We start from the raw sequence: 11,524 nt of genomic DNA, 5'->3' as shown, positions 1-11,524 counted from the left end.
TTCGTCCCTCATCCAAAGGACTTCTTCAGTTCTGACTTATTTTTTTTTTTAAACCCAAGAACACACTAAGACAGATGCTGGTCCACCCCAAAGACCGCACACCCAAACACAAGAAAAGCAATCTAGTGTATGCGGTCCAATGCAGTGAGGAATGCACAGACCTGTATATTGGGGAGACTAAACAACCACTACACAAACGCATGGCTCAACACAGAAGGGCCGACTCCTCAGGTCAAGACTCTGCAGTCTACTTACATCTGAAGGACAGAGGACACTCGTTTGAGGACCACCAGGTGCACATTTTAGACAGAGAAGATGGATGGTTTGAAAGAGGTGTCAAGGAAGCATCTACACCCGGGTTGAGAAGCCGTCATTGAACAGGGGAGGGGGTCTACGCCACCACTTATCCCCCACTTACAATGCTGTCCTTGGTCGTTCAGTCTTGGCCACCGGTAGTCCTAACGACCGTAACGACTGTCGTCACAGCAACAAGGAACACTAACGAACCAGCGGTATCGATGATCCTGGCAAACGACCCCACTGAGGTTAAATAGCTGAGTTTCCCTGCCAGTCAGTCAGAACTGAAGAAGTCCTTTGGATGAGGGACGAAACGTCTTCCAGTATCTTCAACCAAGTCCAGTTGCCCTTGACTTTAACCTTCGCTGGATAACTATGACCTGGATGACCGAGAACCTTCACAGACATATTGCTTAACAACTATTTCAAAAAGGTTATTGTCTCATAAAATGATTATTTGAACGGCGTCAGGCCCTAAAGTATGATTACTGTTCCTACACATAAAGATTTGGCAGTTTCACATCAGAGAAGTAAAATCCTGCTTTTGCAGAGAAACCGTACATTTTTCATGCTGAAAATAATAATTTGAACAAAAAGCGATGTACTCACATACAGCGCAACGTTAAGCAAAAGCATTTCAGTGTGATATTTGGTCAGAAACGTCAGTCTGTTGAGCTGTGTGTTGGCGATAGAGGTAAAGACCAGTAACAGCTTTTTCATTTGTGTATTTTGTCTAAGACAGCTTAATATAAACACTGTTAATATTAGTACTATGGATGTGTGTGTGTGTGTGTGTGTGTGTGTGTGTGTGTGTGTTAAATGCTTTACTGTTTTGTGAGTCCCATCACATGTGCACATGGGCTATTGATAAAATCGCATACATTTACAAATGTTTTTTAAATGAAATTAAATTCATTCAAACACTCAAAAGTGGGTTACTCGTGAGTTCAGATTGATCAATACTGTGACAGCCAGCTGATGTTTACACAAGCGCGCTTTCACAACATTGTTTGCTTTGTTTGTTTGGACTAGACCGTAGCACCCATAACATTAATGCTATTTCTGGAATATTCATGAATGTATGAGTGTATCAGCACGTACAGAAGATCTGAGTGTTCGCTCGAGTCCAGAGAACCAGTTTCTGACTTTGTTGTGGACTTTTATGTTACTAAGTCAAGGTTATTTTTTTCTAGAGAGCTGGTAGCATTTTGGGCATTTAATGTCCTTGCAGTTCATAAAAAACAATAAAGTATCTATACTTATACTGCTAAAGTATCCAAACTGAAATTGCTTGAATATAATTAAGAATTTAAGATGAATTGTGTTGGTTCCTTGATGCGGTATTTTCTGATGAGTAATTAGAGCAGTCTGCAGAAAAACATGACGGTTGTTTTTGTTTTTGCTGGTAAAATGGTCTCATGATTCATTTGAAGCTGATGAATCGTGGAGCTAAGACGTATGTGAGCCATGGGGCGTTAGTCGTGACGCAGGGATATGCTGGAGCAGATCAGAGAGTGCGACCAGCTGAGACACGACTGAGACTTCAGACCAGGAGGGGAAGCAGCACCTGCTGTAATCTACACCCAGATAGCTCCCTCTCGCTCCATATGCAGATACAACTATTCTGAGAGCACATACGTATTAATGCTCATTTTACATGTTAGACTGGATCTGAGCAGCACTATTCATAACTAACTGAGGTATTTAAACGTATTCTTCTTTTCCCCACAACAGTTCAAACTCCCCATATTTAACCACAACCTGCAGATTCTTCTTTTAGGAAAATAATTCAGCACACAAAACGCGACCGATGTATAAAAGTTGATGCGTTCTCCAACTGTGAGCCGGTTAACATCAAAAAGGCAGCAGGAGATAAAAGATCAAGCCTATTTACCACTCGGGAAGCTTCAAAGTGGCACATTTAAAGGCATTTAAAACGTTAACCTTTTCACACCACTCAGAAAAATGTCTCTCTGGCACTCTGAAAATTATCAGTATTATAAAGTTAACATTTATATAACATGATGTCTGGGCAAGACAGAAGAGGATGCATGCAACAGCATCCATTATGCTTGTTCCTGGGGTCAATAGGTATTCTGCTTAGGCACCTAGTTGTAATAGATGAAGTATGTGGAGGGAAAATAACAACTAATAGGAGCGTGGATACTGCCGTTTGACGCTGCTGTGTGGAGAAAGCGCCTCTTAACACGCCCTGACATGTGACTCAGGAAATGATTTATTTTATTTATAGATTTTCAGATGCTGGGAAAACGATTAGAAATCATGTAATTGGTTTAAAGTCATTCCATTAGATTTGTCTGGTGGCCCGAATTACTACTTTGTGTGCTGACAAGCAGGCAACTGTCAGCTAACAGGTTACAACTTTGTGGTGATAATCTGTGAGGGCTGTGTGTCTGTTCTGGCCCTTGTGGCCAAAAACACAATTTTGCAACTTTAGGCACACCAGTGCTGAATGAAGAAAGCATCCCAGTGTTTTAACAGTCATGAAAGTGGAAAGTGACTGTATCAAGTTCAAGTCATCTTAATCTGGAGACAGATGATACCAACAATTAAATATCAGTATGTGAAATAGGTTTAAGTCAAGAAGAACCTTTTACTCTACTTCTTCATTGTATATTTAAAATCTTTATAACTGTTGAAATTTGCAGATGACATGTCTTTAGTGGGACTGGCTAGAAATGGTATATATAGAGGGCTGAGGCTGAAGCTTAACTCAAGTGGTACAGTGTTAAGAATTTAGACCTCTGCTGAGAAAGCACTGGCCAGGGAGCCAATGGTTTAGCTCACATCTCTCTTGCAGATGTGATGATAGGAAAAATTCACAATATGAAGCTGTTGTGGAAACTTGTGCTCACTGCATCTAAAACAGGGCTGGGAGCTTCCTTCTAATCCATCCACACCATCAGAGTGGAAACGCAGATGCAGAAATTACTCAGGCTGCTGGCCTTTTGCAACCTGCAGAAAGGCTCTTCAAGCAGCTTCCTGCACATTTCAGATTATTGATTAGACGTTTAAAGTCAATACCAGACATTTGCAATAGCTTATCAGGCGTGAGGATTTGTTGCTGTTTTGTGGTTTCATTCAAGAGTAAATAAAATATCCTATAAACATCTAGTTCTTTGCAGGTGGTCAGCCAAAATTGACTACTTTTAGATGTCAGCTTGGACTCTTATCACTATCACTTTTATATTTGACTTTATAAACTTAAGATTTGATAAACAATATATTTACAGACAATAAAAATAATCATTGCTTGTGACTAAAGCCACTAAGTCCAGCTGAACTCGTTGAAAACATTTAAAAGAATGAATGGAAGAAAGAAATTACAGCAAAGAAAATAACAAATAACTGCAACAAAACAAAGTTTGATTCAACAGAAAAAATTTAGTTATGCCAAGAACAAAATGAAACAATACAGGAAACTGAAAAAAACTTCAGCTATAAAAAGGTTGAAGCTTTGTCGTATTGCTGACAGACTGTTTACTGGTGGCCATAGATACTAAAATACAGCCTGAACACTGACAGCACTGCATGAGGATTTCAACTTCCACAAAATGGTGAGCAACACTTCCTTTATTTAAAATGCCAATCCATCATAATAATAATAATAATAATAATAATCGTCTCCACCTGTTCATCCAAACAGCTAATGAGACTGGATCTCTCAGTGGTGAAAGATGAAGTTCAATTGTATTTTGAAACATGTTAAGCAAAAAATAAGGGCTGGCCAGGTGGCCTATAGAAGTGGTTCTCAAAATGGAGTCCGGGGATCCCCAGGGGTCCTTAAGGGGGCTCTAGCGGATCCCCAGCATCCCATGCATAAGTAACTAAATGACAGACTAGTCATGGATTTAATACAATCTCTGTAAAAAAACATCTATCAGATGTGCGACCCTGGTACAAAATCTCATCAAATGGGGGTCCGTGGTCTAATTTCTGTCAGTTTAGGGGTCCTTGACGTGAAAAAGTTTGAGAACCACTGGCCTAGAGGCCTGTAACTGCAACATCATGGTTCAAGTGAGGCTGCAGGAAAATGTATTGCCCCCCCCCTCCGGATTTATTTCCTGTCAGCTGTCTAATGTTGACAGCTTAAAAAGGCAAACAGCAAATAGGATGGGCTTCTGAGATAAGGAGTACTGCAGCGTAGGCAGCCTATAGGGGCCTGCATTGCAAAGATAAACACAAAAACCTACTTTAGACACCATTTAACACTACATTATGTCACAACTGCGTGAATTTCTGTTAGGCAAGTAAAGTTTATTTGTATAGCACATTTCAACAACAAGACAATTCATAGTTATTTACATAAAACACAAAAGCAACATAGGGAAATTTAAAAAATGTTAAAATACATTTTTTTAAAGAGTTAAATATAAAATTAAAACAGGACAGTAAAAGTTACAGTAGTTAACTTCAAGATAATAATCCATCCATAGTTCAACCGCTTATCCTGTGTACAGGAGCCAATCCCAGCAGACATCGGGGTACAAGGCGGGGTACACCAGTCCATATACAAACAACCACTCACACCTAAGGACCATTTAGAGTCACCAGGTAACCTAGCCTGCATGTCTTTGGTTGGTGGAAGGAAGCTGGTGCACCCGGAGAGAACTCACGCACAGGGAGAACGTGCAAACTCCACACGGAAAGGCCTGGGATGACCACGACGGCGCTAACCACTCCACCACTGTGCTGCCCATAATAATAATAATAATAATAATAATTATATTTTAAAAAATAGGACAGTAAAAGTTATTGTTATTAACTTCAATATAATAATAATAGCAATAATTATACTAAAAATAATGGAAAAAAAAACAAGTTACAAAGCAAGAAAACAAAGAAATTAAGGCAACAGTTAAAATAAAATGAAACTAATTGTACAATAGCTTGTATTATATTTTGCATGCTTTTGATGTGTTGTGCTTGGGTGTTTACTTGATTTTATGTACAGCACGTTGAGCTGCAAATCTTTTTATGAAATGTGCTTCAAAATATAATAATAATAATAATAATAATAATAATAATAATGTTAACAATTAAACAAATTAGTTGTAATGCAGCCTACTACAATTTACTGTTGATAAACATGTTTTTGTCATCTTTATTTTTAGACCTAAAATTTTGTCCTTTACTCACATTTTAATTTAATCATGCAAAACATGCAACGACAGCAGTGAAGCCGTCAAGACAAACTGCATGTATCATAAATGGTATTTAAAACAGTGAGATGGCGGTTTTTTGGCTACATATTGATGAAAACCAGGCGACTGTGCGCTTTTTCAGCCCCTTTGTCTCTGTGGGCGTGAATGACTATATGCCATGAGAGCAAACACTGACAGCACATGGAGACAGAGAGAGTGCATGTAGGCAGACAGACAGACAGGAAAGTCATCACACAGACAGACACACAGACAGACAGAGAGAGAGACAGACAGAGAGACAGGCAGGTCCCAGCGTCACCGCGTCACCGCCCTGCGCTGGGGCTCGCGGAGGGTTGTGGCTGAGCGGACTGCTCTCCGCTCCCAGTTGCGGTGGAAGGTACGGCAGAGGCGGGCGGAGGCATGGAAATCCATGCGTGCTTCTCTCTCCTTTCACAATAACGCTACCAAAGCGTACGGATATTGTCTCAACTGCTTATGCAATGAAGCACAGTTAGGTTATTGTGCGAGCACAACGCAAAGAAGAGGAGGCCCCTGACGGTTACACTGGTAAGCGAGCAATTTTATTCCAGCTAGAAAGTGGAGCTAGCGAGCTAACCTGCTATGATACAGCGGATAAGCCAACCTAATACTGGCCAAAACAGCGCAAGCTCTCCGGAGTTGGGCTTTTCTGACGGGTTTGCGCACTAGTACGACTACATATCTTATTTATTAGCGCCCTGTCATGACTGCACTTCACGGGTTTACGTCTGTGTTCAGGTATTTTATGCTTTGCTAGCTGAGTGACGTGAGGAAAGTTAGCTAACGTTAGCTAACGTAAACAATAACGTCAGTTCACAGTCATCTTTTGATTTGTTGCAACAAAACATAAACAAACAACATAACATTTAACGCTGACGTGTTTTGTTTGCCACGACAGCTAGTTAAAGGTTGGTGTTAACGTTAGTCTCATTGTAACGCCAGTGATTTGTTATTAGCTGTTAACTGTCTTGTTATCTGACCCAACAAGCTGGTTAGCATCCTTCTCTGCTAGCTGTCTGTCTAATGTCATCTGCCGGTGGTTTGATGTTTTATGTGCTAACAAGCAAAATTATACCGATGTTAGCTCGGGCCCGTTGCTGCAGATGAGTTGTTAGCTAGCTAAGGTGCTAATAGTGCCTAAACAACTCAAGTGTTGCCTGTAACCTTATCTGAGTGACTGTTAACACCTTGAAGGAGGGTCTGAAGAATCACTCACCTTCACTATAACCTGCAGCAAGAATGACAGCAAGCACAGAATTTCTGCGATATTTCAGTCGTTATATTTGCTTATACAACAGGAGGATGGATTTATAGTAACTCAGGCTGCAGTGAGTATTCACAAGTTCTTCGGTGTCTTGGTCTGCACACTCCCATGGTGAACCACAGCTTCACACAGTATGGATTATTATTATTAGTGAACATGATTTTGCTACAAAATGCAATGGGATATTCTGCTTAAATAGGTGCATTTTGGTTCAAGTCTGCAGCATTTCCACGTCAGTTTGTCAGAGAAGGACGTGGTTCTGTAATTCATATAGGCTTTATTATGGGAAAAAAAAATCACTATCATGTCTGTTCCCATGACATGACCATTGTGGATAGTAGTGGTCCACTGATATGGGTTTTCAATGACCGATGCCGATATTTAGAGAGCAGGGCGGCCAATGGCAGATATATAATGCCGATATCAAATCAAGGAAATGTCATGTATAATGGGATAAAGTTCATTCAGCTGCATTATTCTCTACGGTCAGTGTTTTCCCACACATAGACTTTACTTAGGCAGGCCGCCCATATATATTAACAGTCGGCAACCCAGGTATATTTGCTGACTTATTTTAGCATTTTGCAGGGAAACACAGAGAGAGTTGTTATCTATTATGTTACAAGACGGACCAGGTAAAGCAACAGTGAACACACCAGTGCAGATGTCATTTATTAGCTACCACGTTCAGGGTGCAAAATGCTTAAAGTCCACCAGCCACTCAATAGATCACCATTGTTTTTTGGCTGGTGATGAAGTGAATCTACCCTCCATTTGCATATTTTACCAGCGTTTGGCTGGTGGTGGCTGCTGCTAATTTTGGAGCCTTACCACGTTGGTTTCATCTTCATAGGCTGCTTTATTAACAAGCTTCCTCCACATACGGCGCACCTGCTGCTGAAATCCTGAAAACGTTTCAGAAAACCAAATATGTCGACTTTATAGAACGTACTACTGATGGAAAAAGTTAACAGAGACGACACAAAACCTACGTGCAGAAAGACACAGATGTGTCTGCAGACATTTTTTTTTTAAATCGGCCTTGTGAGTGCCGATGCTGATAATCTCAAAATGCCAGATATCGGCCCAATTAATTGGTTGACCGATAGATCAAGTCATTCTCACACTAGACTTGTGTTTGGCTTAGCAGCAGTGTAGTGACAAAAACAACCCTTGGTAACTCTTCTGTTTCTTTGCCGGTCATATCTCCAGACATTTTTCTTTTGTGCAACTGACTAACGTCACTTCTGAGTCTCTTGTGATTTGCCCGCTTATTCATTATAAAGCTGCCACAACAGTGTTGAAAGGTTTTGTCTGCTTTTGCCAGGAATGTTACTGTTTTGGTTGCTATACCTGGCGTACAACTTAAAAAAAAAATCATACTAGCTGCTGAACCTCAAATTGTGTGTTACTGTACTTAATCTTACAGATAAGGCCAGACTGATATAGTAGAGGCTGTCAATGCATCCCACAATCTGTTTGTCAGCAGGTCCATCGTCTTGTCAATCCACATGCAGTTTACCGCTCGCCTCCATAGTTATTTCAGTTTCTGTTCACAAGTCAGATAAATCAGTGTAGGCGCTGAAAGGGGTATTATTCCAGCAGTGAGATAATAGGCTGCAGTTTACAGTAATTACATTAAATCTATGATGGATCTCATCTGTCATTGGTTATACAAACCAAACTTCACTAAATCTTTAGTTTGTTCCTAAAGAAGTGCTGATTGAAGTTGAAGTTATTTCTGAGGCTCTTGTTCGTGGTTGCATTGAAGGTACCACCCTAACTTACGTACACGATAGAGATTGGTATGAGGAACACCTGTTAATACAGGAAACCTCACGGCCTCGTCGCTCATTAGGTGCATTGTCCTTTGACTCTGGAACCTCTTGCAACAACAACAGCTTGTAGCAGTGTGTGAACAACACTTGAATCTGAACCAGCATGTGTTGAGTTTTAGTGATTATAACCCTTTTACTCACAGCTGCAAGAGCGTGAGCGTTTTATGAACGTATTGAGATGGTGATGTTGCCGTTTATCACGTCTTTATACCTGGTGTACATGATGTCAAGACTTACTGGAAGGCAGCAGAAGCAGTAGGGTTGGCTGCAGAGACCTAATCTGAATTGGGATTCGATCACGTCCATAGATTGATTGAGCAGAATCGGAAATATAAAAAATATATTATACCCAGCCTCATGAAGATAAGATTTTTAAATTGATCTGTGTTTCACTGTGGAAATTCACCTGTCACAGCAGCTCCAGATACAACATAACAGAGAAGAAAATATATACTACATTATATACATATATTACATTTCATAGCATTAAAGAAAGGTTAAATGTCTTTTTCTTTATCGTAAAAGGTAAAATGAGTCAAACTGACATACAACAATAGAGTAGGTTTAAAAGAAGCAAGTCCATGTGAAAGTCTTTTCTTGTTTATATCTGTCAATCTCTATACTTTCATTCCTTGTGTAGTTTTATTCCTGTGGCCAAACATTTCCAGGCCTCACTGGTGTCACTTATTCTGATAGTAACAAAGCACGAGTTTGAATATGAATATGCACCTTGCAGAATTGCTCCTACGTGGAGTAAATAAGATTATATGTTTCAGTGAAATCATCCTTTAATGAATTTAATTTTCAGTTCAGTAATGTGTGTGTGCTTCTATTAAACAGTGTTGCTTTTGTGCGGTTATGTGAAGCCAATTTGTAGTAACTGCTAAGGCAGCGAAACCACAGAAGATGATGATAAAAAATATCTGTTCAGGCACTGTATACATAACTGACCAACAATTTACAAGAAAGGACCAGTCTGAATGTATTATTAGATTATGAACAATTAATCAAAATATTATTGAAGTTGCAGTATGTCCAAATGCAATATCCAAATCGCAGGAGCTGCTATTTTTAGGTAAAAAAACCAGCATCATAATGAAGTACTGAGTGCTGCAGAGATGCCCCTGCCTACTAATCTTGTTCTCCAGATGTAGGAAAACATGTGCATTTGGTACAGACCCCAACAAATGTCACATCATCGTGATTTTAATACTTCTTTCAGTGAAAATGATTTTTATTTTTTTTTTTACCACTTCGTGCTGCCCTGAAGTTCCCAGAAAGTAATTTTATTCAGAAGAGATGCTTTCAGCTTGCAAGTAATTATTTAAACAGGCTAGAACTTCTCTTTTAGCAGACATCCCTATTCTGTATTTATTTATTTTTATTTAAACCAGAGTTCCCTTGAGATTAATCTCTTTTTGTGAGGAAGACCTGGCCAAGATAGCACACCATTACCAGGTTACAAAGACTGTAGGGCAGATCTAGACAACCTGGACTGTGTTACTCATCTGTTTTGGTAGCACAAAGGTCCATTTTAAGGAAAATGTTTGCCATCCAGCTCACGTGTTTGATGAGAAAGTTGCTGTTCACAAGCTTGATATCAACATTTTGTATGATGTCGACTCAATGTCTTCAGGTCTGATGGCTCCAGAGTGACATGCCATGGCTTTAATGATCCCCCCGGTGAAACTCAAATGGCTGGAGCACCTGAACAGCTCATGGATTACGGAGGACAGCGAGTCCATAGCCACACGGGAGGGAGTGTCGGTGCTCTACTCAAAGCTGCTGACCAACAAAGAGGCTGTGCTGCTGCCCCAGCAGGTGCTGTGTCTGAAGGGCCCCCAGCTTCCAGACTTCGAGCGTGAATCCCTCTCCAGCGATGAGCAGGAGCACTACCTCGATGCTCTACTCAGCAGCCAGTTGGCCTTGGCCAAGATGGTCTGCTCTGACTCTCCCTTTGCCGCTGCCCTGCGCAAACGTGTGCTGGTGCTCCAGCGTATCTTCTACGCGCTTTCCAACAAGTACCACGACAAGGGAAAGGTCAAGCAGCAGCAGCACTCTCCAGAGAACAACTCGGGCTCGGCCGATCTGCACTCTGTCAGCGAGCGGCCACGCTCCAGCACCGACGCCCTCATTGAGATGGGTGTTCGCACTGGCCTCAGCCTTCTTTTTGCTCTGCTGCGCCAAAGCTGGATGATGCCTCCTCCGCCTAGCCCTGGTGGAGGTCCTGGGGGCAACATAAACTTGTGCAATGATGTCATTCACACAGCCATTGATGTGGTTAGCTCCCTGCCACCACTCTCTCTGGCCAATGAGAGCAAGATCCCACCAATGGGCCTGGACTGCCTGGCCCAGGTCACCACTTTCCTGAAGGGAGTGACGATGCCAAACTCTGGGGCCGATATTTTAGGGCGACGCCTTGCCTCAGAGCTACTGCTAGGGCTGGCTTCCCAGAGGGGTTCCCTGCGCTACTTGCTGGAGTGGATTGAGATGGCCTTGGCTGCATCAGCTGTGGTCAGTACTATGGAGGAGAATAAGGTGCTACAGAACCAGGAGGGGCTCATCGGCTATGATTGTTTCATGAACATCCTCATGCAGATGAGACGCTCTTTGGTACGTAAACATTAACAATATTGGAAGTTTTTTTGTGGTTTATTAACCGTCTGCTTACATCAAAGACAGTATCCTCGACAGCTATTTCAGAATCAGAAATACTTTATTGAATTCTTTTGTCACAGTTGCACACTTATCAAGGCATCAGGAATAGAAATAATTATAGAAAATAGTTAGAATAAAGAGTATATAAATATAAGTTTATAAATGTACAATATTTACATTATTTTCATTGCTCTGAGCCATCAAATGGGCTAAAAAATGTTATGCTCCTTCTTTTCAGTATTAAATGAGATACTATTCATTTA

General features: G+C 40.9%; 1 protein-coding gene across 1 annotated transcript in view; it reads left to right on the top strand.

Moving 5' to 3' along the window:
• Positions 1-5,789: 5,789 nt before the first annotated feature.
• The window catches only part of herc1 (HECT and RLD domain containing E3 ubiquitin protein ligase family member 1), a 78,813-nt gene continuing 73,078 nt past the window's right edge, over positions 5,790-11,524 (top strand). Inside the window, 2 exon segments of the mRNA XM_038701101.1 lie at positions 5,790-6,029; positions 10,240-11,216. Coding sequence (XP_038557029.1) covers positions 10,266-11,216 — 951 coding nt within the window. The 5' untranslated portion in view covers positions 5,790-6,029; positions 10,240-10,265.

Source organism: Micropterus salmoides, unplaced genomic scaffold (assembly GCF_014851395.1).
Source record: "Micropterus salmoides isolate LMB-PRFRI ecotype aquatic unplaced genomic scaffold, ASM1485139v1 Ms_hic_scaffold_6, whole genome shotgun sequence".
NCBI classification, from domain to species: Eukaryota; Metazoa; Chordata; class Actinopteri; order Centrarchiformes; family Centrarchidae; genus Micropterus; species Micropterus salmoides.
This window is presented reverse-complemented; position numbering and strand designations above follow the sequence as displayed.